Source organism: Drosophila suzukii, chromosome 2L, assembly GCF_043229965.1.
Source record: "Drosophila suzukii chromosome 2L, CBGP_Dsuzu_IsoJpt1.0, whole genome shotgun sequence".
Taxonomy (NCBI): Eukaryota; Metazoa; Arthropoda; class Insecta; order Diptera; family Drosophilidae; genus Drosophila; species Drosophila suzukii.
In genome coordinates, this window is record NC_092080.1 from 21851564 (window position 1) to 21878843 (window position 27280).

The 27280-nt window shown below is 39.2% G+C and overlaps 8 protein-coding genes and 1 pseudogene across 10 annotated transcripts; all 9 read right to left on the reverse strand.

Moving 5' to 3' along the window:
- LOC139352321 (transcription initiation factor TFIID subunit 9B-like) lies at positions 1-793 on the reverse strand. The gene is made up of 2 exons (XM_070994422.1): positions 587-793; positions 1-536 (listed from the first exon to the last, which is right to left on the reverse strand). The coding sequence occupies exons 1-2, from the start codon at positions 726-728 to the stop codon at positions 100-102; spliced, it is 579 nt and encodes a 192-aa protein (XP_070850523.1). The 5' UTR covers positions 729-793; the 3' UTR covers positions 1-99.
- A 478-nt stretch (positions 794-1271) lies between these two features.
- On the reverse strand, positions 1272-2767 carry LOC136117734 (uncharacterized). The gene is made up of 2 exons (XM_065868702.2): positions 2054-2767; positions 1272-1991 (listed from the first exon to the last, which is right to left on the reverse strand). The coding sequence occupies exons 1-2, from the start codon at positions 2739-2741 to the stop codon at positions 1657-1659; spliced, it is 1023 nt and encodes a 340-aa protein (XP_065724774.2). The 5' UTR covers positions 2742-2767; the 3' UTR covers positions 1272-1656.
- Positions 2768-7541: 4774 nt separating this feature from the next.
- Positions 7542-8375, reverse strand: LOC136117819 (transcription initiation factor TFIID subunit 9B-like). Its single transcript, XM_065868843.2, has 2 exons — positions 8180-8375; positions 7542-8128 (listed from the first exon to the last, which is right to left on the reverse strand). Exons 1-2 carry the CDS (start codon positions 8319-8321, stop codon positions 7641-7643), a joined length of 630 nt encoding a protein of 209 aa, XP_065724915.2. The 5' UTR covers positions 8322-8375; the 3' UTR covers positions 7542-7640.
- A 1934-nt stretch (positions 8376-10309) lies between these two features.
- LOC108012997 (transcription initiation factor TFIID subunit 9B-like) lies at positions 10310-19069 on the reverse strand. 3 transcript variants are annotated; one of them, XM_070999005.1, is made up of 2 exons: positions 18779-19069; positions 10310-10863 (listed from the first exon to the last, which is right to left on the reverse strand). In XM_070999005.1, the coding sequence occupies exons 1-2, from the start codon at positions 18918-18920 to the stop codon at positions 10379-10381; spliced, it is 627 nt and encodes a 208-aa protein (XP_070855106.1). In that variant the 5' UTR covers positions 18921-19069; the 3' UTR covers positions 10310-10378. The 3 variants fall into 3 exon arrangements, with proteins under 3 accessions (XP_070855106.1, XP_070855103.1, XP_016934069.4); XM_070999002.1 differs by lacking the exon at positions 18779-19069 and adding an exon at positions 10915-11192 and having other exon boundaries at positions 10311-10863; XM_017078580.4 differs by lacking the exon at positions 10310-10863 and adding an exon at positions 18193-18728 and having other exon boundaries at positions 18779-19043.
- Positions 11259-12429, reverse strand: LOC136117692 (uncharacterized). The gene is made up of 2 exons (XM_065868669.2): positions 11902-12429; positions 11259-11839 (listed from the first exon to the last, which is right to left on the reverse strand). The coding sequence occupies exons 1-2, from the start codon at positions 12320-12322 to the stop codon at positions 11505-11507; spliced, it is 756 nt and encodes a 251-aa protein (XP_065724741.2). The 5' UTR covers positions 12323-12429; the 3' UTR covers positions 11259-11504.
- A 252-nt stretch (positions 19070-19321) lies between the features above and the next one.
- On the reverse strand, positions 19322-20785 carry LOC108011876 (uncharacterized). Its single transcript, XM_017077125.4, has 2 exons — positions 19766-20785; positions 19322-19703 (listed from the first exon to the last, which is right to left on the reverse strand). The coding sequence occupies exons 1-2, from the start codon at positions 20670-20672 to the stop codon at positions 19369-19371; spliced, it is 1242 nt and encodes a 413-aa protein (XP_016932614.3). The 5' UTR covers positions 20673-20785; the 3' UTR covers positions 19322-19368.
- A 202-nt stretch (positions 20786-20987) lies between these two features.
- On the reverse strand, positions 20988-22390 carry LOC136117012 (protein AF-9). The gene is made up of 2 exons (XM_070998241.1): positions 21976-22390; positions 20988-21019 (listed from the first exon to the last, which is right to left on the reverse strand). Exons 1-2 carry the CDS (start codon positions 22388-22390, stop codon positions 20988-20990), a joined length of 447 nt encoding a protein of 148 aa, XP_070854342.1.
- LOC108019297 (uncharacterized) lies at positions 22011-24414 on the reverse strand (annotated as a pseudogene).
- Positions 24415-24761: 347 nt separating this feature from the next.
- LOC108010850 (E3 ubiquitin-protein ligase CHIP-like) lies at positions 24762-26697 on the reverse strand. Its single transcript, XM_017075826.4, has 6 exons — positions 26361-26697; positions 26093-26291; positions 25906-26038; positions 25338-25443; positions 25190-25246; positions 24762-25107 (listed from the first exon to the last, which is right to left on the reverse strand). Exons 1-6 carry the CDS (start codon positions 26484-26486, stop codon positions 24865-24867), a joined length of 864 nt encoding a protein of 287 aa, XP_016931315.3. The 5' UTR covers positions 26487-26697; the 3' UTR covers positions 24762-24864.
- Positions 26698-27280: the final 583 nt, after the last annotated feature.

A 27280-nucleotide genomic window follows, 5' to 3' on the forward strand; every position in this document is an offset into this window, starting at 1 on the left:
TTTGTTAATAAATAGGTAGATATATTTATTAACTGAAAAAATATCATATTTTAGGTGTAGAATATGGTTTCGTTCATAGTCTACTCATTCTTGGTAACCCTACTTTGGGATACGTGGTTTTTTAAAGACCGGGGGACCGGCTCCTGGTGGACCAGCAGCGGAAGTAGAAGAACTTGGAACCGAACGAGAGCTAGAGCTGCTAGCACCCGAAAGCGCAGCACCAAGTGCCAAAGGATTGGATGGCCCTCCGGTCTTCGGCTTCGTTTGAGCTTGATCAAAGCCCTTGTCCTTCAGATTGGCCATCTTGCCCACCTGACAGTGGCGCCTTATGGGCAGCGATAGTCCCCGGCTCGTACTCGGCATGGGCGGAGACTCCTGGTTGGGAGCCAGGACCTTCTGCGCCTGCTGGCCGGACTCTCCCTTCAGCTCGTCGGTCCGCTCCAGCTGCGCCATCTCCAGATCCTCGGCACTCACGGTGGAACGGTTCGCCAGCGTGGCGAAGCGTTTGGCCTCCACCAGTTTGTCCCTTGCCAAAGCTGAAGCAAATCACTGAAAATCTTTGCTTTACTTTCGGATTTTAACTCACTGTAAGCCAGGTCTAGGATAACGCCACGTGCCTGCGGTTCTGCCTCCAATCCAAGGTCCTTAACCAGTTTGTCCACGAACTCCAGATCATTAAGGAGGTCCACGTTGCGTTCGCACAGCTTGTAATTCGTTTTCTTGTCCATCGTTAAAGGAATTATTTTTCAAGTGCTTTCAAATGACTTGACAGTTTGCTAGGGCCAACTTGACTAGCCAAAATCTTTTTAGGGTTGCAGGTTAGCTGGTGGGAACTCTGCAGTTATGGTATTTTCCAGGAATAATCCCAAAGAAGGTTTATTTAGTGGATATTAAAACAGTGCAGTAAAGTTAACCAAAACAAAATCAAATATTAAGTGATTTCAAGTTGTTTTGTATTCGGTTGTCAAAAAAGTACTGCGGTATTTTTATTAAATTTTCAATTGTTCATAAAGTAGGTTAAAATAATGTGATTCAAGTCAATTATAATATTTATTCTCTTTAAAAATGGGGTTACAGTAAAAGCAAACTTGGTAATGCCTAGCAGATTAGCTGTTGAATTGCTGGATTGTTGAGAACAACAGAAAATTTCTGCAGCGGGAACGACCCTTAATGGTTCCTGTTGAATTTTCAAATAGCTGTGACCAGTTGTCAAAGTTTTCGGAAATAAGAACATGCAATATGTTATTATATATTATAAGTTAATGAATAAAATTATTAACAAGGCAAGAATAAATAAAGAATACGTTTTCATTTGATTTTAAAGTATGTAATGCTTACTGGTGGTACTAAAATGTTAAAGAGTTTCCATAGCTTTTTAATGAAACAAGGTGACAACCTCAAGGCTGTTGAATAGCTTAGGTTTCTGAAAATAGAGTTTGTCTGGAGCAGCTGATACACAGCTGACCAAAACTCAGCAATTTAACCGTTTGGGGAATATCCAAAATGTTTTCTGCTTCACATATAAGGGTTATGTGGTACCTTGTTTTTTTTTCAGAAATCTGTCCTTTTGTCCTGTTATCTGTACCTAATTAAGGAATATTTTTTCCTATTTTCCGTTTTATTCCACACCTGTCTGCCTGATGGGGATATCTCTTCTCAAAAGGACTCAAGCAGAGTAATGATCACTGAGATGATGCTTACATTTCCAAAGATCTGTTCTGCCATCCTGGAGGGATCACTTCGGTGAGGTAGAGGTATTCTAAGAATGTCCCGGGTTATACAAGCAGGGGCTGAACTTGCAACTGGCAGCCAAAAAGTAGACGCTTCTTGGGTTTCTTCGGTAGTTGACTCCGTTTCGTCCAATCCCAAGGCACTGGTGGTGGGTATGCTGATATTCTTGTCTTCTCCGCCCTTACCTTCGCCAAGCTCTTCTTCTCGGTTATGGGTGGGAGTAAGTGAGTGACCCAATGCTCCTGGAAAGAGGCCAGTGTCTGTAAAAAAGAATGCAAATTAGTAAGGAGATTCCGGCAACAAATGGCTCTTTGAAACTCACCCAATCCCAAGCCAGATCTCTGCGTCGCCTCTGGATAGTGAACAGTTTCGTTCATATCTGTGGAGATATCACGGACCGTGTTTTCAATGCCGGTAAAAAGTTCATCAAAGTCGAAATCACTTGAACTGGAAGTGCCGTCTTTTCCAGGATGTGATTTCCTTCCTTTTCCTATTCTTTTGCGCTTCCTATTTCTTTGCGCTTGTGGGGCTACAGACTTGGAAGCCGAATTATAGGTCAGCAGGCGCTCGTATATGGGGTCTAAGGGCTGGAAATGAGATCCGAATACGAATCGTCTTGAGCCGAAACTGTCCCCTTCTACAGAAAGGCTTTGCGTGGCTCCAGATTTGAAGAACGGATTGTAGGTCGGCGGACGGTCGTAAATGTTGGTGTGAGTACCGCCCAACGGAATTTGGGGCTTCATAGGGATGTTCCATCCAATTGGCAAGTCAGGGACTGACGGCTGCGAATGAGGTCTACCTCGGTAGCTCAGCCCTACAGTATCCAAGTGGAAAGATGGTATCGAGGGCGGCAGTCTAACCGGCGTTCGAGGGAGCGAAGAGGTCTTTCCGCCCCCAAAAATGTTAAACATAATCCTCCACTTGGCATGAACATCCTCCAAGGTGAGAGCCAACACTAGGAGCCCAGTCATTAGTGGGCTGGCTTTGAGTCGTTTCGGGTAAAGCGACATCCTGAGTTCAATCGGGGTTGATGACGCAAAAACGAAGAAATCGGATCAGATGTAAATACCTAGTTGGGAATCCCCAAAGCTTTGGCATAATAAATCTTTTCCCTTTAAGCAAATTCATTTTTATACCCGTTACTCGTAGGGTAAAAGAGTATATACGACTAGTCGAAAAGTATGTAACAGGCAGAAGAAAGGTTGTATTTTTGATCAGGAACACTAGCCGAGTCGATCTAGCCATGTCCATGTATCCGTATTAGCTCTGAGATCTCGAAATCTATAGAAACTACAAGGTTGGGATTTTGCGTGTAGATTCTACAGATTCTTGTTTGATAACGCTAAAGTCTGGCGCCCACATGTTTGAAAATTTTCTTTCAGTGTAAGTTGAAATCGATTTTACTGAACAATACCCATCTAAATGCTGAGAATCGCAATGTTTTTTAAAGTTATAACTAAGTTAAACAAACTTTGGAACGGTGAGCAGTACCGCTACTGACCGCTAGGTGCCATAGCGCTGGCATCGGTGTTGTGTGCTAATAGAAATCCCCTTGAACTTTATTTTATTTGAAACACAGTAACGAATACACCAGTTTACAAAAGAAAATCGACGATATACGCCCTTAAGGCGACCATGGTTTTCCGGTAAGGTACATCTCCCTGATTAAGAAAAGGGCACTTAAAATTTTTTGTGTGTTACCAATTTTTTTAAAGTGTAAAAAACGTTTTTGGCAACTTTTTATTTTCTAACTTGAGTTCTGATAAACCGAATTCAGTCGTTAAAGACTCATTTTACAGGTAATAGAATGCCTTTTAACTTTATTATACACAGCATTGAGTTCCAATCATTAGTTTAGAAGCTACACTTCGTCAAAGTTGAAAAAGTTGGACAAATTCAAAAACGTTGGCATAAATGGGTTCTATAAAAATACACGCTTAAAAACCGAAATTAGTCTTATGTTTTTTCTTGAAGGCTGAACCTTAACGAAGAATATGAGCCATTGATCACGACAATCCGTCGGTAAATAGATTTCTTACAGATTTTTAAACGTATATACCCAAGTTCAGTATTCAGTATAAATGTGATGCTAGTAGTTATGCGTATCGTCAGTTTCCTTGCTATTTCCTTGCTTAAAATATGTGAAAAAGAGTTCCTTGTAACTGCAATCGCATACTTTTTAGCTTGCCCAGCACTAATAGCTACCTCAGTAGATTCCGGAGTTTAAAGGTTTTTGCTGGTTGGTTTTGAAACCAACCGTCCCCAAAACCGTCTGTGGTATCTGTGTCACCCCTGAATATAATTAATATTTTTTTGTCAGTTGATAGAGACATGACCATTAGCACGTCTGCACGGACTTGCAGATTTGCGGTAGTGTATGCTAAAGCAGGAAGATTTGTTACAATAGTACCCAGCAAAAGCAGGGTAAATCCAATCAAAAATAGGAAAATATTTCCAAAACTAGAGCTGTGCGCAGCCCCTCTGTTGAGTAAATTAATACAAAAAGTCAAAGAATCTATTGATAATCCAGCCAAAATATACGCATGAAGTGATTCTATTATAACGGCTTGGACTAAAAGTGGTCAAAGCAAAGTCAAATTTATTAAACATAGCACAATTGATATTCGTAGATATACAGAAGTAGAATGGAATCAGTAAATATTCCGGCTCGAATGACCAAAATGAATAGAGCTACCAGAAGTTAGGACGTCTTCATTTGCTGAGTTACTGTTTCAAACTGATTTCCTTATTCATATTCAATCTTCTTACGTAGCTAACATGAGAATCTTACTTAACGCTTATCTAATGACCCATGCAGATATCCTGCTTTTCTATGGGTTTTGAAAGTGCCTAGGATATCTAACCCTTTTCAGGTAAACCCATGTTGGGGTTAAAATACAACAAAACGCGTTGATTTTTGAATAGCTCTAGAGATCTGCACGGTATTATTAATCGGTTCGATTATTTATTGATTATTTATGTAGCATTTACTCGTAGACATGGCTAGTTCGACTCGGCCAGTGATCCTGATCAAGAACCTATGTACTTTACAGGATCGCATACGCTTCCTTATACCATTTACATACTTTCCGACGTACCTAATATATCCTTTTACTCTGCAAGTAACGGGTATAACAACGTACATACGGACAAGGCTCTAACGACTAGACTAGTGATTCTGATCAAAAAATCATATACTTTATAGGGTCGAAAACGTTGCAAACTTCAGAATACCCTCTGCAACGGTATTAAAACGCGTATTGGACATTACAATTCGGTTTTTGAGGAAATACAGAATCTGCACATATATATCTGAAATTTACTTTTTTTCGATCAGAGGATAACCTTTATTTTCTGATAGTTATAAAAAAGTCAGAAAATAAAAGTTATTTCATGACACATGTAAGTAGTGATGGGTAACGATTACAAAATGATTAAAAAAATAAAATGTTTAACTGTTACGGTCCCCGGTATTATAAAATAATCGATTTAGTTAGTTATTAAAAAAAAAGGACTTTAACTTCGGAGAGTAGAAGTTGACAAAAATATGTGCACGCAGATCACGATTTAAAAGTACGATCATAAGTACGGGTATGTCTTATACAAAATATTTGCCCATATTCGGTCGTAAGATTTTGTATGTTGAATTGGGACTATTTTAGTCTCACGGTACATTAAAACTTTGGCTTGCCGTTCTTGCTCTTTCTTTCTATCAATAAAACACAACTTTAACTTATCTGGATTCAGTTACCAAAGCCTATGAAAAACTCACCTTAATACTGCACAAAAAGATATGTAGCTTTCTTAATGAAATAATATTTTTTTGAGAAGAGAAACGAAAGAACAGAACCACACTCGCTGGATGGCCGATTGGAAGTGCAATACCGAGTACCCGAGTACCGAGTCTGAGAAATATTTAGACTTATGACCAAAACAGCCTCACGAAAATGATAACTTGTGTTTCCCCGCTTTGCTGTTAATTTTACACGTCATACAGTAGAGAATAAGTATTTGGTGTCAACATGTTTATATAATAAATATTAGATAAAAGTGTATATTGCATTTGGGGAAGAGTATGTAACAGGTAGAAGGAGGCGTCTTCGACCCCATATACTCGTACATATATTCTTGATCAGCATCACTAGCCGAGTGCCAACGGTGTGATCCCGGAAACTATAAGAGCTAGAGGGTTGAGATTTCAGATTTAGATTCCTTGTTTTCGTACGTAGCGCACAGTTTTTATGCAAGAAAAAAATGGTAACTGACATAAAAAAAAGTTTGCTACGAACACTATAACGCCCATAACGTGCTAGTGGCCTAGACTTGGTTTTCAAGAATCTAACATCTTTTTTTTAATAATTGCATCTATAGCAGCGGTCGGAAGCTTCCTATTAAGCCGGCGTATGGAATATCTCTATTGGTTCTCTGACATTTCGAAAATGCCGTGCAACCAAAGGTCGGCACGCACAATTCGATTGTCTGACCCGTGCAAAAAACACAAATGAAACTCAAAATGTCATTGCGTACCCACCAGACCCGTGGTCCATACCATAAAGAATTTCATTATTCATTTCATTATTCTATTTTAAGTGTTAAATTAGTAAGACAATAAAATACCACTCAGAATTAATATTGTAAGCTTCATTGTTTCGGTCAAAATTATTACTCACTGTCCGATAGTAGCCGTTCATATATTGATTTAAAAATGGTTGACGTCACACATGACGCAACTAACAGTTTGTATAGTATTATGCATACCTAAAAAATTCGTAAATAGTTTGAAAAAACATTTTAAAAGAAGAACCTTCTTTTATTTGTTGTTTTTTTTGGCCAACTTCGTATTTGGATTAAATAGCACCCCGCTGAAGCAAACGAATTATTTACAGGGACTAAATATTAAATGTTAACCTTTTAGATTCAACAAGGAAGAACGCTATAGTCGAGTGCCCCGACTATCAGATACCCGTTACTCAGCTAAAGGGAGCCAAAGGGAGATATGCGAGCAGCAAGGCGAGATTGTCATTGGCGGCAGACAAATTTAAGCGGTATGGTCCTTAGAGTGGGTAAGTCAATCGATTGGTATTAATCTTGGCACAATTAAATGTATACTGAAAAAAATCCTTAAAAAACTGGGTGCCAAAAACGTATGTGTGCGTTCGAGTGGGCCTCGGATGAAGCAAGCAGCCTAGTAGAATTTTCATGTCAAATTTTAGCTTTCTACCTTATAAACTGTGGGCGCCAAACAGAACTTGGCGTTATGGGCATTTGTGATGCAATCATGGGCTTTTAAATTACTAGTAAACTCTATTTGAGACATTTGAGCTTATTGCTTTTAAAATGTAGTCGACTTAAACCGGTTTCACAAACTTTTACTTTAATTGCTTATGACTTTTTATTGAACAGTCCGATTGAAAATATTTTTGAATTGTATATGAAAATTGACAACAATTGATGAGTATTTACTCTATAACATTTACTATATAACAAAATCTCTAAAAATAAGGGCGCTAGACTGACTTTGGCGTTGTGGGCCTTATGCTGAATCAAAAATTAAGGAATCTCAATCTGAAATCGTAGCTCTCTAGCTCTGATAGTTTTCGAGATCCTAGCGTTTACATGGACATCGACTTATCGACTCGGCTAGTGATCAAGATCAAAAATGAGAAACGCTAATTCCATTTGTTTAATTTTTCGAAATACTCACTACCTTTACTCTAGGAGAAAGTGTATACAATCTTACATTCAAGAACTAGGTATACCTATATTTCCTACATACCTATTACCTATAACAACTATGTGATGACTTTCGATTTGTTAATAAATAGGTAGATATATTTATTAACTGAAAAAATATCATATTTTAGGTGTAGAATATGGTTTCGTTCATAGTCTACTCATTCTTGGTAACCCTACTTTGGGATACGTGGTTTTTTAAAGACCGGGGGACCGGCTCCTGGTGGACCAGCAGCGGAAGTAGAAGAACTTGGAACACTAGAAAGTATTTCAGAGTCCTCGGGAAGGAAAGATGCCACGGGTAAGACCGAACGAGAGCTAGAGCTGCTAGCACCCGAAAGCGCAGCACCAAGTGCCAAAGGTTTGGATGGCCCTCCGGTCTTCGGCTTCGTTTGAGCTTGATCAAAGCCCTTGTCCTTCAGATTGGCCATCTTGCCCACCTGACAGTGGCGCCTGGTGGGCAGCGATAGTCCCCGGCTCGTGCTCGGCATGGGCGGAGACTCCTGGTTGGGAGCCAGGACCTTCTGCGCCTGCTGGCCGGACTCTCCCTTCAGCTCGTCGGTCCGCTCCAGCTGCGCCATCTTCAGATCCTCGGCACTCACGGTGGAACGGTTCGCCAGCGTGGCGAAGCGTTTGGCCTCCACCAGTTTATCCCTTGCCAAAGCTGAAGCAAATCACTGAAAATCTTTGTCTTTACTTTCGGATTTCAACTCACTGTAAGCCATGTCTAGGATAACGCCACGTGCCTGCGGTTCTGCCTCCAATCCAAGGTCCTTAACCAGTTTGTCCACGAACTCCAGATCATTAAGGAGATCCACGTTGCGTTCGCACAGCTTGTAATTCGTTTTCTTGTCCATTGTTAAAGAAATTATTTTTCAAGTGCTTCCAAATGACTTGACAGTTTGCTAGGGCCAACTTGATTAGCCAAAATCTTTTTAGGGTTGCAGGTTAGTTGGTGGAAACTCTGCGTTCATGGTATTTTCTAGGAAATATCCCAAATAAGGTTTATTTAGTGGATATTAAAACAGTAAAAGTAAAGTTAATCAAAACAAAATCAAATATTAAGTGATTTGAAGTTGTTTTTATACTCGGTTGTCAAAAAAGTACTGCGGTATTTTTATTAAATTTTCAATTGTTCATAAAGTAGGTTAAAATAATGCGATTCAAGTCAATTATAATATTTATTTTCTTTAAAAATGGGTTTACAGTAAAAGCAAACTTGGTAATGCCTAGCAGATTAGCTGTTGAATTGCTGGATTGTTGAGAGTTCAACAGAAAATTTCTGCAGCGGGAACGACCCTTAATGATTCCTGTTGAATTTTCAAATAGCTGTGACCAGTTGTCAAATTTTTCGGAAATAAGAACATGCAATATGTTACTATATATTATAAGTTAATGAATAAAATTATTGACAAGGCAAGAATAAATAAAGAATACGTTTTCTTTTGATTTTAAAGTATGTAATGCTTACTGGTGGTACTAAAATGTTAAAGAGTTTCCATAGTTTTTTAATGAAACAAGGTGACAACCTTAAGGCTGTTGAATAGCTCAGGTTTCTGAAAATAGAGTTTGGCTGGAGCAGCTGATACACAGCTGACCAAAACTCAGCAATTTAACCGTTTGGGGAATACCCAAAAGTTTTTCTACTTCACATATAAGGGTTATGTGGTATCTTGTTTTTTTTTCCAGAAATCTGTCCCTTTGTCCTGTTATCTGTCCCTAATTAAAGAATATTTTTTCCTATTTTCCGTTTCCGTTTCTCTTCTCAAAAGGACACAAGCAGAGTAATGATCACTGAGATGATGCTTATATTTCCAAAGAGCTGTTCTGCTATCCTGAAGGGATCATTTGGGTGCGGTAGAGAATTTCTAAAAATGTCACGGGTTCTACGAGCAGGGGCTGAACTTGCAACTGGCAGCCAAAGAGTAGACGCTTCTTGGGTTTCTTCGGTAGTTGTCTCCGTTTCGTCCAATCCCAAGTCACTGGTGGTGGGTATGCTGACAATCTTTTCTTCTCCGCCCTTACCTTCGACAATCTCAACTTCTCGGTTATGGTTGGGAGTAAGTGAGTGACCCAATGCTCCTGGAAAGAGACCAGTGCCTGTAAAAAAGAATGCAAATTAGTAAGGAGATTCTGGCGACAAATGGCCCCTTGAAACTCACCCAATCCCAAGCCAGATCTCTGCGCCGCCTCTGGATAGTGAACAGTTTCGGCGGGCAGTTTTTAGGCACAATAAAATGTACACTGATAAAAATCATTAAAGAACTGGGTGCCAAAAATTTGTGTGTTCGTTCGAGTGCGGGTGGTCCTCGGATGAAGCAAACGGCGTTGAAGAATCTTTGTCAAATTTTAATTCTCTACCTTAAAAAATGTGGGCGCCAGACAGAACTTGGCATTATGGGCATTTGTAATGCAATCATGGGCTTTTAAATTACTAGTAAAGTCCATGTGAAATATTTGACCATATTGCTTTTAATATGTAGTCGCCAGAATTACTTAATCCGGTTTCACAAACTAGCTGGCATTACTTTAATTGCTCATGATTTGTTAATGAACAGACCGATTAAAAATATTTTTGAATGGGTAGATAGATGAATATTGACAATCAAAACTGAACCTAATTTACACTTTTACAAAATCTTTAAAAATGTGGGAGATATCAAGATATGATCAAGAATGTTTATACTTTGTTGGGAGCGAAGTGTATACAAACTTACGTTTCTATAGATTCAAGAATTACTTATACCTACAGGTATATAAGTACATATATATACTACATAACTATTACCTATCACAACCATGAGATGATTTTCGATTTGTTAATAAATAGGTAGGTATATTTATTAACTGAAATAATATCATATTTTAGGTGTAGAATAGCGTTTCGTCCATAGTATACTCATTCTTGGTAAACCTATTTCGGGAGACGTGGCTTTTTGAAGACTGGGGGACCGGCTCCTGGTCGACCAGCCGCGGAAGTAGAACTTGGATTAATGGAAAGTATTTTAGAGCCCTCCGAAAGGAAAGACGTCACGGGTAAGACCGAACGAGAGCTAGAGCTGCTAGCACCCGAAGGGGCATCACCACGTGCCACCGAACTGGATGGCACTCCGGTCTTCGGCTTCGTTTGAGCTTGATCAAAGCCCTTGTCCTTCAGATTGGCCATCTTGCCCACCTGACAGTGGCGCCTTATGGGCAGCGATAGTCCCCGGCTCGTGCTCGGCATGGGAGGAGACGCCTTGCTGGGAGCCAGGACCTTCTGCGCCTGCTGGCCGGACTCTCCCTTCAGCTCGTCGGTCCGCTCCAGCTGCGCCATCTCCAGATCCTCGGCACTCACGGTGGAACGGTTCGCCAGCGTGGCGAAGCGTTTGGCCTCCACCAGTTTGTCCCTTGCCAAAGCTGAAGCAAATCACTGAAAATCTTTGCCTTTACTTTCGGATTTCAACTCACTGTAAGCCATGTCTAGGATAACGCCACGTGCCTGCGGTTCTGCCTCCAATCCAAGGTCCTTAACCAGTTTGTCCACGAACTCCAGATCATTAAGGAGGTCCACGTTGCGTTCGCACAGCTTGTAATTCGTTTTCTTGTCCATCGTTAAAGGAATTATTTTTCAAGTGCTTTCAAATGACTTGACAGTTTGCTAGGGCCAACTTGATTAGCCAAAATCTTTTTAGGGTTGCAGGTTAGCTGGTGGGAACTCTGCGTTCATGGTATTTTCCAGGAAATATCCCAAAGAAGGTTTATTTAGTGGATATTAAAACAGTGCACTAAAGTTAATCAAACCAAAATCAAAGTTTTCGGAAATAAGAACATGTTATATTTTATTATTATTATTTCAGCATTTTAACCGATTGGGGAATACCCAAAATGTTTTCTGCTTCACATATAAGGGTTATGTGGTATCTTGCTTTTTTTAAGATATAGCCAGAAAAACATCATTTTAATTTTCAATTTTCCAGAAATCTGTCCTTAATTAAAGAATATTTTTTCCTATTTTCCGTTTTGTTCTACACCTGTCTGCCTGATGGGGATATCTCTTCTCAAAAGGACACAAGTAGAGTAATGATCACTGAGATGATGCTTACATTCCCAAAGATCTGTTGTGCCATCCTGGAGGGATCATTTCGGTGAGGTAGAGGTTTTCTAAAAATGTCACGGGTTATACGAGCAGGGGCTGAACTTGCAACTGGCAGCCAAAAAGAAGACGCTTCTTGGGTTCCTTCGGTAGTTGTCACAGTTTCATCCAATCCCAAGTCACTGGTGGTGGGTATGCTGACAATCTTTTCTTCTCCGCCCTTACCTTCGACAATCTCAACTTCTCGGTTATGGTTGGGAGTAAGTGAGTGACCCAATGCTCCTGGAAAGAGGCCAGTGCCTGTAAAAAAGAATGCAAATTAGTAAGGAGATTCCGGCAACAAATGGCTCTTTGAAACTCACCCAATCCCAAGCCAGATCTCTGCGTCGCCTCTGGATAGTGAACAGTTTCGTTCATATCTGTGGAGATATCACGGACCGTGTTTTCAATGCCGGTAAAAAGTTCATCAAAGTCGAAATCACTTGAACTGGAAGTGCCGTCTTTTCCAGGATGTGATTTCCTTCCTTTTCCTATTCTTTTGCGCTTCCTATTTCTTTGCGCTTGTGGGGCTACAGACTTGGAAGCCGAATTATAGGTCAGCAGGCGCTCGTATATGGGGTCTAAGGGCTGGAAATGAGATCCGATTACGAATCGTCTTGAGCCGAAACTGTCCCCTTCTACAGAAAGGCTTTGCGTGGCTCCAGATTTGAAGAACGGATTGTAGGTCGGCGGACGGTCGTAAATGTTGGTGTGAGTACCGCCCAACGGAATTTGGGGCTTCATAGGGATGTTCCATCCAATTGGCAAGTCAGGGACTGACGGCTGCGAATGAGGTCTACCTCGGTAGCTCAGCCCTACAGTATCCAAGTGGAAAGATGGTATCGAGGGCGGCAGTCTAACCGGCCCCCAAAAATTTTAAACTTAAACCTCCACTTGGCATGAACATCCTCCAAGGTGAGAGCCAACACTAGGAGCCCAGTCATTAGTATGTTGGCTTTGAGTCGTTTCGGGTAAAGGGACATCCTGAGTTCAATCGGGGTTGATGACGCAAAAACGAAGAAATCGGATCAGATGTAAATACCTAGTTGGGAATCCCCAAAGCTTTGGCATAAGAAATCTTTTCCCTTTAAGCAAATTCATTTTTATACCCGTTACTCGTAGGGTAAAAGAGTATATACGACTAGTCGAAAAGTATGTAACAGGCAGAAGAAAGGTTGTATTTTTGATCAGGAACACTAGCCGAGTCGATCTAGCCATGTCCATGTATCCTTATTAGCTCTGAGATCTCGAAATCTATAAAAACTACAAAGTTGGGATTTTGCGTGTAGATTCTACAGATTCTTGTTTGATAATGCTAAAGTCTGGCGCCCACATGTTTGAAAATTTTCTTTCAGTGTAAGTTGAAATCGATTTTACTGAACAATACCCATCTAAATGCTGAGAATCGCAATGTTTTTTAAAGTTATAACTAAGTTAAACAAACTTTGGAACGGTGAGCAGTACCGCTACTGACCGCTAGGTGCCATAGCGCTGGCATCGGTGTTGTGTGCTAATAGAAATCCCCTTGAACTTTATTTTATTTGAAACACAGTAACGAATACACCAGTTTACAAAAGAAAATCGACGAAATACGCCCTTAAGGCGACCATGGTTTTCCGGTAAGGTACATCTCCCTGATTAAGAAAAGGGCACTTAAAATTTTTTGTGTGTTACCAATTTTTGTAAAGTGTAAAAAACGTTTTTGGCTACTTTTTATTTTCTAACTTGAGTTCTGATAAACCGAATTCAGTCGTTAAAGACTCATTTTACAGGTAATAGAATGCCTTTTAACTTTATTATACGCAGCATTGAGTTCCAATCATTAGTTTAGAAACTACATACACTTCGTCAAAGTTGAAAAAGTTGGACAAATGCAAAAACGTTCGCATAAATGGGTTCTATAAAAATACACGCTTAAAAACCGAAATTGGTCTTATTATACCCGTTACTCGTAGAGTAAAAGGGTATACTAGATTCGTCGGAAAGTATGTAACAGGCAGAAGGAAGCGTTTCCGACCCCACAAAGTATATATATTCTTGATCAGGATCACTAGCCGAGTCGATCTAGCCATGTCCGTCTGTCCGTCTGTCCGTCTGTCTGTCCGTCCGGATGAACGCTGAGATCTCGGAAACTATGGGAGCTAGGCTATTAAGATTTGGCGTGCAGATTCCTGAGCTTCTTACGCAGCGCAAGTTTGTTTCAGCACAGTGCCACGCCCACTCTAACGCCCACAAACCGCCCAAAACTGTGGCTCCTACAGTTTTGATGCTAGAATAAAAATTTTAACTGAAATGTATTGTTCTCATCAATACCTATCGATTGACCCAAAAAAAAGTTTGCCACGCCCACTTTAACGCCCACAAACCGCGAAAACCTGTGACGCCCACAATTTTCATGCTAGATAAAAAATTTTAACTGAAATGTATTGGTCTCGTCGATACCTATCGATTGATCCAAAAAAAAATTTGCCGCGCCCACTCTAACGCCCATAACGCTTAAATCTGTATACCGCCGGTAGGTGGCGCATTTTAATCTCTCTTTGCTGCTTGCATATCTCCATATAGCTGAGTAACGGGTATCTGATAGTCGAGGCACTCGACTATAGCGTTCTTCCTTGTTTTTTTTTCTTGAAGGCTAAACCTAAACGAAGAATATGAGCCATTGATCACGACAATCCGTCGGTAAATAGATTTTTTACAGATTTTTAAACGTATATACCCAAGTTTAGTATTCGGGAGCAGCGGCCGTTAAACATTATTTTAAACTTTCAGAGTTGGGGAACGTATGAATGTGGTGCAAGTAGTTATGCATATCGTCAGTTTCCTTGCTATTTCCTTGCTTAAAATACAATATATGAAAAAGGATTCCTTGAAACTGCAATCGCATACTTTTTAGCTTGACCAGCACTAAAAGCTAGCTCTGTAGATTCTGTGAGTTTAAAGGTTTTAGCTGCTTGGTTTTAAACCAACCGTCCCCAAAACTATCTGTGGTATCTGTGTCACCCCTGAATATAATTAATATTTTTTTGTCAGTTGATAGAGACATGACCATTAGCACGTCTGCACGGATTTGCAGATTTGCGGTAGTGTATGCTAAAGCAGGATGATTTGTTACAATAGTACCCAGCAAAAGCAGGGTAGTAGGAAAAAAAGTAGGAGAATATTTTTCCAAAACTAGAGCTGTGCGCAGCCCCTCTGTTGAGTAAATTAATACAAAAAGTCAAAGAATCTATTGATAATCCAGCCAAAATATACGCATGGAGTGATTCTATTATAACGGCTTGGACTAAAAGTGGTCAAAGCAAAGTCAAATTTATTAAACATAGGACAATTGATATTCGTAGATATACAGAAGTAGAATGGAATCAGAAAATATTCCGGCTCAAATGACCAAAATGAATAGAGCTACCAAAAGTTAGGACGTCTTCATTTGCTGAGTTACTGTTTCAAACTGATTTCCTTATTCATATTCAATCTTCTTACGTAGCTAACATGAGAATCTTACATTTACGCTTATCTAATGACCCACGCAGACATTCCTGCTTATCTTTGGGTTTTGAAAGTGCCTAGGATATCTAACCCTTTTCAGGTAAACCCATGTTCGGGTTACAGTTTATGACTTCATTGTAAAATACAACAAAACGCGTTGATTTTTGAACAGTTCTAGAGATCTGCACGGTATTATTAATCGGTTCGATTATTTATTGATTATTTATGTAGCATTTACTCGTAGACATGGCTAGTTCGACTCGGCCAGTGCGCCTGCTCAAGAACCTATGTGCTTTACAGGATCGCAAACGTTTCCTAATACCATTTACATACTTTCCGACGAACCTAATATATCCTTTTACTCTGCAAGTAACGGGTATAAAAACGATCCTGATATTTTAATTTATTAGCGTTCCCACTAAGACTTTTGGGAAACTTTCATCCTGTACATACGGACAAGGCTATAACGACTAGACTAGTGATTCTGATCAAAAAATCATATACTTTATAGGGTCGAAAACGTTGCAAACTTCAGAATACCCTCTGCAACGGTATTAAAACGCGTATTGGACATTACAATTTGGTTTTTGAGGAAATGCAGAATCTGCACATATATATCTGAAATTGACTTTTTTTTCGATCAGAGGATAACCTTTATTTTCTGATAGTTATAAAAAAGTCAGAAAATAAAAGTTATTTCATGACACATGTAAGTAGTGATGGGTAACGATTACAAAATGATTAAAAAAATAAAATGTTTAACTGTTACGGTCCCCGGTATTATAAAATAATCGATGTAGTTAGTTATTAAAAAAAAGGACTTAAACTTCGGAAAGTAGAAGTTGACAAAAATATGTGCACGCAGATCACGATTTAAAAGTACGATCATAAGTACGGGTATATCTTATACCAAAATATTTGCTCATATGCGGCCGTAAGATTTTGTATGTTGAATTGGGACTATTTTAGTCTCACGGTACATTAAAACTTTGGCTTGCCGTTCTTGCTCTTTCTTTCTATCAATAAAACACAACTTTAACTTATCTGGATTCAGTTACCAAAGCCTATGAAAAACTCACCTTAATACTGCACAAAAAGATATGTAGCTTTCTTAATGAAATAATATTTTTTTGAGAAGAGAAACGAAAGAACAGAACCACACTCGCTGGATGGCCGATTGGAAGTGCAATACCGAGTACCCGAGTACCGAGTCTGAGAAATATTTAGACTTATGACCAAAACAGCCTCACGAAAATGATAACTTGTGTTTCCCCGCTTTGCTGTTAATTTTACACGTCATACAGTAGAGAATAAGTATTTGGTGTCAACATGTTTATATAATAAATATTAGGTAAAAGGGTATATTGCATTTGGGGAAGAGTATGTAACAGGTAGAAGGAAACGTCTTCGACCCCATATACTCGTACATATATTCTTGATCAGCATCACTAGCCGAGTGCCAACGGTGTGATCCCGGAAACTATAAGAGCTAGAGGGTTGAGATTTCAGATTTAGATTCCTTGTTTTCGTACGTAGCGCACAGTTTTTATGCAAGAAAAAAATGGTAACTGACCTAAAAAAAAGTTTGCTACGAACACTATAACGCCCATAACGTGCTAGTGGCCTAGTCTTGGTTTTCAAGAATCTAACATCCTTTTTTTTAAATAATTGCATCTATAGCAGCGCTCGGAAGCTTCCTATTAAGCCGGCGTATGGAATATCTCTATTGGTTCTCTGACATTTAGAAAATGCCGTGCAACCAAAGGTCGGCACGCACACATCGATTGTCTGACCCGTGCAAAAAACACAAATGAAACTCAAAATGTCATTGCGTACCCACCAGACCCGTGGTCCATACCATAAAGAATTTCATTATTCATTTCATTATTCTATTTTAAGTGTTAAATTAGTAAGACAATAAAATACCACTCAGAATTAATATTGTAAGCTTCATTATTTCGGTCAAAATTATTACTCACTGTCCGATAGTAGCCGTTCATATATTGATTTAAAAATGGTTGACGTCACACATGACGCAACTAACAGTTTGTATAGTATTATGCATACCTAAAAAATTCGTAAATAGTTTGAAAAAACATTTTAAAAGAAGAACCTTCTTTTATTTGTTGTTTTTTTTGGCCAACTTCGTATTTGGATTAAATAGCACCCCGCTGAAGCAAACGAATTATTTACAGGGACTAAATATTAAATGTTAACCTTTTAGATTCAACAAGGAAGAACGCTATAGTCGAGTGCCCCGACTATCAGATACCCGTTACTCAGCTAAAGGGAGCCAAAGGGAGATATGCGAGCAGCAAGGCGAGATTGTCATTGGCGGCAGACAAATTTAAGCGGTATGGTCCTTAGAGTGGGTAAGTCAATCGATTGGTATTAATCTTGGCACAATTAAATGTATACTGAAAAAAATCCTTAAAAAACTGGGTGCCAAAAACGTATGTGTGCGTTCGAGTGGGCGTGGTCCTCGGATGAAGCAAGCAGCCTAGTAGAATTTTCATGTCAAATTTTAGCTTTCTACCTTATAAACTGTGGGCGCCAAACAGAACTTGGCGTTATGGGCATTTGTGATGCAATCATGGGCTTTTAAATTACTAGTAAAGTCTATTTGAGACATTTGAGCTTATTGCTTTTAAAATGTAGTCGACTTAAACCGCTTTCACAAACTTTTACTTTAATTGCTTATGACTTTTTATTGAACAGTCCGATTGAAAATATTTTTGATTTGTATATGAAAGTTGACAACAATTGATGAGTATTTACTCTATAACATTTACTCTATAACAAAATCTCTAAAAATAAGGGCGCTAGACTGACTTTGGCGTTGTGGGCCTTATGCTGAATCAAAAATTAAGGAATCTCAATCTGAAATCGTAGCTCTCTAGCTCTGATAGTTTTCGAGATCCTAGCGTTTACATGGACATCGACTTATCGACTCGGCTAGTGATCAAGATCAAAAATGAGAAACGCTAATTCCATTTGTTTAATTTTTCGAAATACTCACTACCTTTACTCTAGGAGAAAGTGTATACAATCTTACATTCAAGAACTAGGTATACCTATATTTCCTACATACCTATTACCTATAACAACTATGTGATGACTTTCGATTTGTTAATAAATAGGTAGATATATTTATTAACTGAAAAAATATCATATTTTAGGTGTAGAATATGGTTTCGTTCATAGTCTACTCATTCTTGGTAACCCTACTTTGGGATACGTGGTTTTTTAAAGACCGGGGGACCGGCTCCTGGTGGACCAGCAGCGGAAGTAGAAGAACTTGGAACCGAACGAGAGCTAGAGCTGCTAGCACCCGATAGCGGAGCACCAAGTGCCAAAGGATTGGATGGCCCTCCGGTCTTCGGCTTCGTTTGAGCTTGATCAAAGCCCTTGTCCTTCAGATTGGCCATCTTGCCCTCCTGACAGTGGCGCCTTATGGGCAGCGATAGTCCCCGGCTCGTACTCGGCATGGGCGGAGACTCCTGGTTGGGAGCCAGGACCTTCTGCGCCTGCTGGTCGGAGTCCCCCTTCGGCTCGTCGGTCCGCTCCAGCTGCGCCATCTTCAGATCCTCGGCACTCACGGTGGAACGGTTCGCCAGCGTGGCGAAGCGTTTGGCCTCCACCAGTTTATCCCTTGCCAAAGCTGAAGCAAATCACTGAAAATCTTTGCTTTACTTTCGGATTTCAACTCACTGTAAGCCAGGTCTAGGATAACGCCACGTGCCTGCGGTTCCGCCTCCAAGCCAAGGTCCTTAACCAGTTTGTCCACGAACTCCAGATCATTAAGGAGGTCCACGTTGCGTTCGCACAGCTTGTAATTCGTTTTCTTGTCCATCGTTAAAGGAATTATTTTTCAAGTGCTTTCAAATGACTTGACAGTTTGCTAGGGCCAACTTGATTAGCCAAAATCTTTTTAGGGTTGCAGGTTAGCTGGTGGGAACTCTGCGTTCATGGTATTTTCCAGGAAATATCCCAAAGAAGGTTTATTTAGTGGATATTAAAACAGTGCACTAAAGTTAATCAAACCAAAATCAAAGTTTTCGGAAATAAGAACATGTTATATTTTATTATTATTATTCCAGCATTTTAACCGATTGGGGAATACCCAAAATGTTTTCTGCTTCACATATAAGGGTTATGTGGTATCTTGCTTTTTTTAAGATATAGCCAGAAAAACATCATTTTAATTTTCAATTTTCCAGAAATCTGTCCTTAATTAAAGAATATTTTTTCCTATTTTCCGTTTTGTTCTACACCTGTCTGCCTGATGGGGATATCTCTTCTCAAAAGGACACAAGTAGAGTAATGATCACTGAGATGATGCTTACATTCCCAAAGATCTGTTGTGCCATCCTGGAGGGATCATTTCGGTGAGGTAGAGGTTTTCTAAAAATGTCACGGGTTATACGAGCAGGGGCTGAACTTGCAACTGGCAGCCAAAAAGAAGACGCTTCTTGGGTTCCTTCGGTAGTTGTCACAGTTTCGTCCAATCCCAAGTCACTGGTGGTGGGTATGCTGACATTCTTGTCTTCTCCGCCCTTACCTTCGCCAAGCTCTACTTTTCGGTTATGGGTGGGAGTAAGTGAGTGACCCAATGCTCCTGGAAAGAGGCCAGTGCCTGTAAAAAAGAATGCAAATTAGTAAGGAGATTCTGGCAACAAATGGCCCCTTGAAACTCACCCAATCCCAAGCCAGATCTCTGCTTCGCCTCTGGATAGTGAACAGCTTCGGCGGGCAGAGTTTCGTTCTTATCTGTGGAGATATCACGGACCGTGTTTTCAATGCCGGTAAAAATTTCATCGAAGTCGAAATCACTTGAACTGGAAGTGCCGCCTTCTCCAGGATGGGATTTCCTTTGCAGGTTCGTATTTCTTTGCGCTTGTGTGGCTACAGATTTCAGCAGGCGCTCGTTTATGGGGTCTAAAGGCTGGGAATGGGATCTGATTACGAAACTTCTTGAGCCGAAACTGTCCCCTTCTCCAGAAAGGCTTTGCGTAGCTCCAGATTTCAAGAACGGATTGTAGGCCGGCGGACGGTCGTAAATGTTGGTTCGAGTTTCGCCAAAAGAAGATATCGAGGAGATATGCGACGGCAGAGTTGCTAGGGGCTTTCTAGGGATCTTCCAACCAATAGGCCAGGCCGGGACTGAAGGCTCCGAATGCGATCCGAGTCCGTAGTCGAAACGACTTGAACTGAAACTGCCCCCTTCTCGAGAAAGGCTTTGTGTTGCTCCAGATTTGAAGAACGGATTATAGGCCGGCATACGATCGTATATGTTGGTGTAAGTACCGCCCAAAGGAACTTGGGGCTTCCATCCAATTGGCAAGTCAGGGACTGACGGCTGCGAATGAGGTCTACCTCGGTAGCTCGGCCCTACAGTATCCAAGTGGAAAGATGGTATCGAGGGCGGCAGTGCAACCGGCGTCAAATGAGAAGTTGATAAGCGAGGGACCGAAGAGGTCTTTCCGCCCCCAAAAATGTTAAACTTAAACCTCCACTTGGCATGAACATCCTCCAAGGTGAGAGTCAACACAAGGAGCCCCGTCATTAGTAGGCTGGCTTTGAGCCGTTTCGGGTAAAGGGACATCCTGAGTTAAATCGGCGTTGATGACGCTTAAATGCTATTTTCGTAATCAACAACTCGCAATCTGCTCCAAAAACGATAAGAAGTAAGAGACTTTTCACAAACACGTTTTGTAGAAATCGGATCAGCTGTAAATCCCTAGTTGGGAATCCCCAAAGCTTTGGCATAAGAAAGCTTTTTCCCTTTAAGCAAATGCATTTCTATACCCGTTACTCGTTGAGTAAAAGGGTATATACGACTAGGCGGAAAGTATGTAACAGGCAGAAGAAAGGTTATACGACTCTTTAAAGAATATACACTTATTTTTGATCAGGATCACTAGCAGAGTCGATCTAGCCATGCTATAAAAGCTACAAAGTTGGGATTTAGCGTGTAGATTCTACAGATTGTATTTAATTTAAAACACAGTAACGGATATCTGATAGTCGAGCCACTCGACTAAAGCGTTTTTCTTGTTTTTATGTATGTACATATATATGTTGCCATTGTATACTATCAGCTGATCTTGCAAGAACGCCGTCGCCAAAAAGCTTCAACACCAAAGATTTTTTCGAATCATAGAATAAGCAACACTGCTTATAAAAAAATGCTTGAAATGTTGTTTTCTTCAAGACATGCTAAGGAAAGGAGATAAGAAAAACAAAATTCCACAATTTCTTTTTTCTTAGAATTTGTATGACGTAATCTTTTGAATTCGCACAGTACCAGATAATAAAGAACCTACCTAATCAGGGGTGTCACCGAAGTTTATGCCAACCAAATTTCACACGAAATGCAAATCAAGGTGTTAAAAAATAAATTGACGAAATCAAGAAATGAAAATAATGTTCCTAAAATCTGACAAAATATACTCAAACCTCTATAGCTTCGGTGAGTTTGAAGGTTTTAGCTGGTTGGGTTTTAAACCGACCGTTCCCAAAAACCTTCGGCGGTTTCTGTGTCACCCCTGAATATAACTAATATGTTTTTGTCAGCATAAGTTGATGAGTTGATAGAGACATGACCGAATTCTTTTTCGCATTTTTTACCATGAGTAGGTTTTAAGCCCGGTTTATTGGTTTAGCATGCGAAGAAGAAAGCTCCTCGTAGTGAGCAAGTATAGATTGTGATTGATTATAAAACATTGATGTCATATACATAAGTATAATAAATATATACATAAGTTAAATAAAATTTTTGGCCTTTTTTAAATAAGTTAAGTATGTGAGTCCTTTGCCTTAAGTTTTAAAAGTAAACATTTTTGCATATATTATTATATTAAATGCGAGCATAAAAACGAAAATTGCTATGCTTTCATGGTTTATACTGTGTTTATTGGTGGCTGCATTGTAAAAGTAAAGGTAATCATCTGTGGAGTCATAATAAGTTTCCTCGGTTTCGGATCTAGAGGTGAAGCTACTTCCGCTGTTGAAGTAGGGGTAACGAAGTTTTGATTCGCGGGACGGCTTGTCCGATGATTTGGAGGCTGGACGTCCTTTGGGACTGCCAAAGCTTGACGACGAACTCGAAAAGGAGGGAGACTTATAGGAAGAGCGCGATGAGGACCATCCGCCGGAACTGGATTTGGAACTGGAACTTAAGCTAGAACTGGAACTTGAGCGGGAGCTACTACTACTTCGGCTGCTGCTACTGTATTTTCCGATGGCGTCCTCGGTAATTAGCGTCAAGAGGATCAAAACCACCACCACGAGCCAATTGAGCCTCCTTTGAAAACGGGTCATTCTGAAATGAACACGAAGTGAGGTTACTCCATGTCATATATAACTATTTATGTATCTTTTTATGTTCTTAATAGCTTTATTTGTAAAAAATTAACTTAACGAGAGGAGTAGGTTGAAAAGTCTTTCGACATGGTTTCTGCTAGACCGCTTGAAATTAATTTATTTCTTAAAATCCAGAGATAAGTGAAACTCGTAGGTCCTAGTCAAGATTTACTAACAAATGTATATTCGAAATGCGAAATACACTTATGATAATTAAATATTACAATAAAATTTAATCTTTTTTCAAATATATCAGAGTTTAATTGGCTTTTGAACATTTTCGTTCTTTCCTTCTGTAGAATCTTCAAGATATTTAAATATGGCTGGCTGAGTGAAAATATATGTGGCTTCAAATATTTCAGTATTTGTTAATGGAGCAAAGATATATAATTACCTGTAAGTTAGTTGTATGGGTCTGGAACTTGTTGAACTTTTTTTCCAGATAATTTTATTTACTTGTACACTGTAGGCTTACTTATAAAAATTAAGCTACAGGGAGGGATGACAGCCATAGCTGCTGAGGCTTTCGGCTGATTATAACTTCATCTATTTCATTCTGAACCGTGCCCATGAAGTTATTCGGATTACAAATTAATTTGAAATACGGTAACGGCTGATGACCTCCCTCTCTATATATTTGCCTGATTTGTTTTAACATGTAGGTATCGGAGGCTGCTCCTTCGTCCTTGCGGTCCAATTTATCACTTTTAGTTGGACGCTTTTCCTCCACCTGAAAAACGAATAATATAAGTAAGCAAGTAAATCAAAAAATTAATAATATATATTTTTCTGCCCTGAGCAGGAGATAACAATTATTTTGCCTAATTTAACTATTGTCGTTAAATGGTCAACGACATTTGGGTATATCACAAAAGAGCCTTTTTGTTAAGTCATCTACAAAAATTAAAAAAGTTAAAAGCCTATAGATATTTTTTCTAAACATCCTTTTTGTGTGTACTCCTATAGCGTCTTTATACGATTTTTATATAGATATGGTATATAACCATCTCATGTTAATAATTATCAAATTTGACTCTTCTATCACTATATTGCCTGCAGGATATTGTCAGAAGAGATTGGACAATCGGGTTTCGACGTGATCTGACTACGCATAGCAAAGGGTCGAGACGGGGTGGCATAGAATTCTCTGCGAACCAAATTCGGTTGGGATTAAACCGATCAAGAAATTTAAATGCAAAAATTTCTAATAAACGGCATGCAAACGGTGATTCGCCGGGTAAACGATTATATATTGATCAATACATACTTTACAGGGTCGGACAAAGATACTTACTTGAGATTTTTGTTTGCGCTGAGCCCGCTGTTTGGGAACGACTTCCTTTGGAGCAACATCTATGAAGGGAAGCATACTATCATTCGAGAAGAGCGGTCTCCCAAATTGAACAGCCAGTGCGCAGACAGCGTCCCAATCCTCTTCTTGTTCTTTGAAAACCAATTCATTCTGTTGGATGTTTGAACACTATAGTGAAGCACCAATAACCCGTAGGGAGTACTTACGATCGCCGTGATCACCATCCTGTCAGTAAAAATAGTGTTGTACTGTATAGCTTTGCCCACAACTTCGTGATTGCGTCTTAACAATTCAGTGTCCAGAACAAGTTGCGTGGAGTTTGTACGCGGGTCTTTGACCCTTGTTTATATCGTTCGCTGTTCGAATGATTTCTTCGATTGCCGCGATGGATTGGTCAAATGTCTTGCTTTCAATCTGTTGCTCTGCATTAAAATAAATGTATGGTGTTATATTAAAGCCATTATAACGCAATGCTCTGGCACTTACCTATCTCAATGTTCTTCTCAATCAGGTTTTGCAAACACAAGATCCGAACATCTTGAGCTGAGCCCTCCGCTGAAGTTTGCGACTGGCTTTCAGACGAACTCATGGTTTACAAAATAAATATTTCCCAAATCCAAGTCAAATCAAAACCAATTAGGAATTTCCTTTGAAAATGATTTCTGTAATCAAATGTCTATCGATATTTAGCTACTGTCAAGATATTGGCGGCTCTTGCATTTGAAACGATACAATTGAATCCGGTGTATCGAAACAAAAACATTTTACAATCTTTGATTACAACAAAGATATATCGCCTGCACACAATTTGCATCTTTCGCATTTTGCATCAGCTGTTTTTTTGATCCGCTGATTTTAATGTCTTTTTTCCACTTATATTAAAAAAAAACATGTTTAAAATATATACCGCAACTGTTTTTGTAAAAACATATGTAAATGTTTTTTTTAAGAAATGTGTTAGTATTGAAAAACATCTTGGTCTTGATTTACCCTCTCATTTGTATAATACTACCTAAATCAGTTGCAGATCCACATTTATTATCACTATTCTGGTTTTTAGACAATGTGAACTGGGCTCTAACATCTAATCAATTACAATGTTTATTCCATAATACATAACTCAATAATCTAAAGACCATTCGTTCTCTGCAATAAAAGAGTCAACCACTTCCTTCATCGAAAAATTTGGTATTAGTTGATCCTGAGTGAGCTTCACACGTGTAAAAGGATCAAAATGTCCAACCCGCTGTAAATGCTTTTCTATATATTTGCGTTCATAGGTAATTCCAGACGGAGTTATCACAGGGTCCCTTAATATTTCAAAACTAATTTTGCCAAATAGAAAATCGGGAACGTCGCGCTTCTGTAAATTTAAGATACAATTTAAGTATGCCTAATCCTGTAATATTTAATAAAAATCTTGGATGATTTTTTATGCTACTCACCCTTCGGCGTTCACCAACTTTTGAAAACATGTTGTTTAGTTCTTTTATATGGTCGTCCTAAATAAAGTAAATAAATCCAATATTAATTTGAGCATTTGAAATAATAGTAGGTAAGGTCCGCTTTGAAAATTACGGAAAATAAACTTACACACTCTTTTTCAATCTCCTGTTGTTTGTCTTTTAGCTGTTCTTCGTGTGCCCTTTCATTAAGTTTTAAATTTGCCAAACGGCTTTTCATGTCTCCTTTAATTAACCTGAAAAATATTTTAAATTACTTTTCTAAAGAAAACACCATTATTACAACTCTATCTATCTTTTCCATGTTCAAACAATTTGCATATACATATGCCCTGAGACGTATAGATTAACGAGCATCATTAAACAATACATTTCTGTATATATGTATGCTTTTTTGTAAAAATATCACGTGGCTACTCTGGGGAAATTTCGTTCTCACTTTTATGCCGGACGATTGTTAATTCAAGTTTTTTTGTGGAATCATTTAAGGATCGTCTCAAAAATGGTATTACAAATTCACAATATTGCAACATAAGAATTGTTACTTTTTTGGAATGATTCCTAGGATTACTATCGGAGGTAGCACAGAAATCGAACACCGATTCTTATGTACATCCCAATATGATGGGACTTCTGTGGCACGCCTCTATATATTCCTTTTTTGCAATGTCAACTAATAAGGGTAAAGGGTATCTTACCGATTCAAATAGCTTTGCAATTCAATTTCCTGCTGTATTCGCTTCTCCTCCAAGACGTTCCAACGAGCTAGTCGCAATTGCAAGGTAATATCATCCCCAAAGTTTTTCTTTTGTTCCTTGGAGAGATCGTAAGCTAGAATTTGAATATAGTTAGAGCATGGGCCAATCGTGTTTGCAGGGATCTAACCCCGTTGCAGGTGCTTTATGGCCTCGTCAAAGCTGTCGATTTCCATGAGTCCTTGGCCCAGGAATAAGTGTCCTTTTAGCAGGTTCCCATCGATGTCCAGGGCGCGACGACAATCCTGGCAGCACAGTTCCCATCGCTTCAGTTTCAGGTTGCAGAGCGCTCGATTCGTGAAGTAGGTGGCGTTTGTGGGGTTTTTTATCTGTATACGGTAGCATAAACATAGCACTGTAAACATTGCAATAATACAATAAGTATGTATGATACTCACGATGGCCTTTGAGTAGCAGTTTATTGCGTCGTCATATTTTCGGGCTGCAAACAGGCCATTGCCCTGCTCCTTCAGCTGCAGGTCCGATAAATTGGAACATATGGAACACATGTGCTTGGTCGTCATTCTGACAATTGTTGCGGCTGGTCCAGAATTTTATTTTCTTCGAAGCCCCGATGAAAAGTGAGTTTCCAACAACACAGAAGCACTAACAAATTTGATTTCTTTTCTAGTAGTAGGTAACTGGTACAAGAAATCAACTAAACATAAAAATATTTTCAGCTGCGTTAATCGATGTGTTTTCCAGGGTTGTCGAAGCTCCCGAACCCAAACCAAAGCTCCAGAATCATCGATTGTATATTGGTAATCGAATATTTTTCATACTATCGTTGGCACATTTTAAACTTGTCATCTGTACAAGTAAAAAATGAAAAAACAAAATTAAATATGTCTAAATATTAAATCATGCCTAGTATTTTAAAGAGGTTACAAATTAGACAGGTCGACCAAATCCAGACCCTTGGCTACAAATGTTGAAATGATTTTACCTGTAGGTTACGGCCCGAAGCTTTACAAACTTTCCTTTTTACGGCTTAATAGAGCCCAAACCATTCGTGGCCCAGAAACATAATAGACCTGGACCTTTGACTAAATTACTTTATTTGTATTTGAGCTTTAAGTGTTAACTGGCTTTTTTATTAACTTTAAACATTTGATACAATAAAATTCAAATCAATCAAATAAGATATATTTTTAAAATTGCTCACCCAGTTGAAAAAACTAGAATATTATAATGCGTATTGATGATAATAACTTAATCAATTGTTTAAATATAATGTTTTTTTCTTATAGCTTTGAATTATCTGACGTAAAACAAAGTCTAGTGCAAAAGAACAAACTAACTTGAAAAAGATAACTAC

Coding starts and splice junctions, on each gene's coding strand:
- LOC139352321 (XM_070994422.1), bottom strand. CDS start 728: ATGGACAAGAAAACGAATTACAAGCTGTGCGAACGCAACGTGGACCTC. Junction 537..586: donor TATCCTAGACCTGGCTTACA/GTGAGTTAAAAT, acceptor GATTTGCTTCAG/CTTTGGCAAGGGACAAACTG.
- LOC136117734 (XM_065868702.2), bottom strand. CDS start 2,741: ATGTCGCTTTACCCGAAACGACTCAAAGCCAGCCCACTAATGACTGGG. Junction 1,992..2,053: donor GAGATCTGGCTTGGGATTGG/GTGAGTTTCAAA, acceptor TCTTTTTTACAG/ACACTGGCCTCTTTCCAGGA.
- LOC136117819 (XM_065868843.2), bottom strand. CDS start 8,321: ATGGACAAGAAAACGAATTACAAGCTGTGCGAACGCAACGTGGATCTC. Junction 8,129..8,179: donor TATCCTAGACATGGCTTACA/GTGAGTTGAAAT, acceptor GATTTGCTTCAG/CTTTGGCAAGGGATAAACTG.
- LOC136117692 (XM_065868669.2), bottom strand. CDS start 12,322: ATGAAGCCCCAAATTCCGTTGGGCGGTACTCACACCAACATTTACGAC. Junction 11,840..11,901: donor GAGATCTGGCTTGGGATTGG/GTGAGTTTCAAA, acceptor TCTTTTTTACAG/GCACTGGCCTCTTTCCAGGA.
- LOC108012997 (XM_070999005.1), bottom strand. CDS start 18,920: ATGGACAAGAAAACGAATTACAAGCTGTGCGAACGCAACGTGGACCTC. Junction 10,864..18,778: donor TATCCTAGACCTGGCTTACA/GTGAGTTGAAAT, acceptor GATTTGCTTCAG/CTTTGGCAAGGGACAAACTG.
- LOC108011876 (XM_017077125.4), bottom strand. CDS start 20,672: ATGTCCCTTTACCCGAAACGGCTCAAAGCCAGCCTACTAATGACGGGG. Junction 19,704..19,765: donor GAGATCTGGCTTGGGATTGG/GTGAGTTTCAAG, acceptor TCTTTTTTACAG/GCACTGGCCTCTTTCCAGGA.
- LOC136117012 (XM_070998241.1), bottom strand. CDS start 22,390: ATGACCCGTTTTCAAAGGAGGCTCAATTGGCTCGTGGTGGTGGTTTTG. Junction 21,020..21,975: donor TGCAGCCACCAATAAACACA/GTATAAACCATG, acceptor CCAACTTTGTAG/CTTTTATAGCATGGCTAGAT.
- LOC108010850 (XM_017075826.4), bottom strand. CDS start 26,486: ATGACGACCAAGCACATGTGTTCCATATGTTCCAATTTATCGGACCTG. Junction 25,444..25,905: donor TTGCAAAGCTATTTGAATCG/GTAAGATACCCT, acceptor AATATTTTTCAG/GTTAATTAAAGGAGACATGA. Junction 25,247..25,337: donor AGGAGATTGAAAAAGAGTGT/GTAAGTTTATTT, acceptor TACTTTATTTAG/GACGACCATATAAAAGAACT.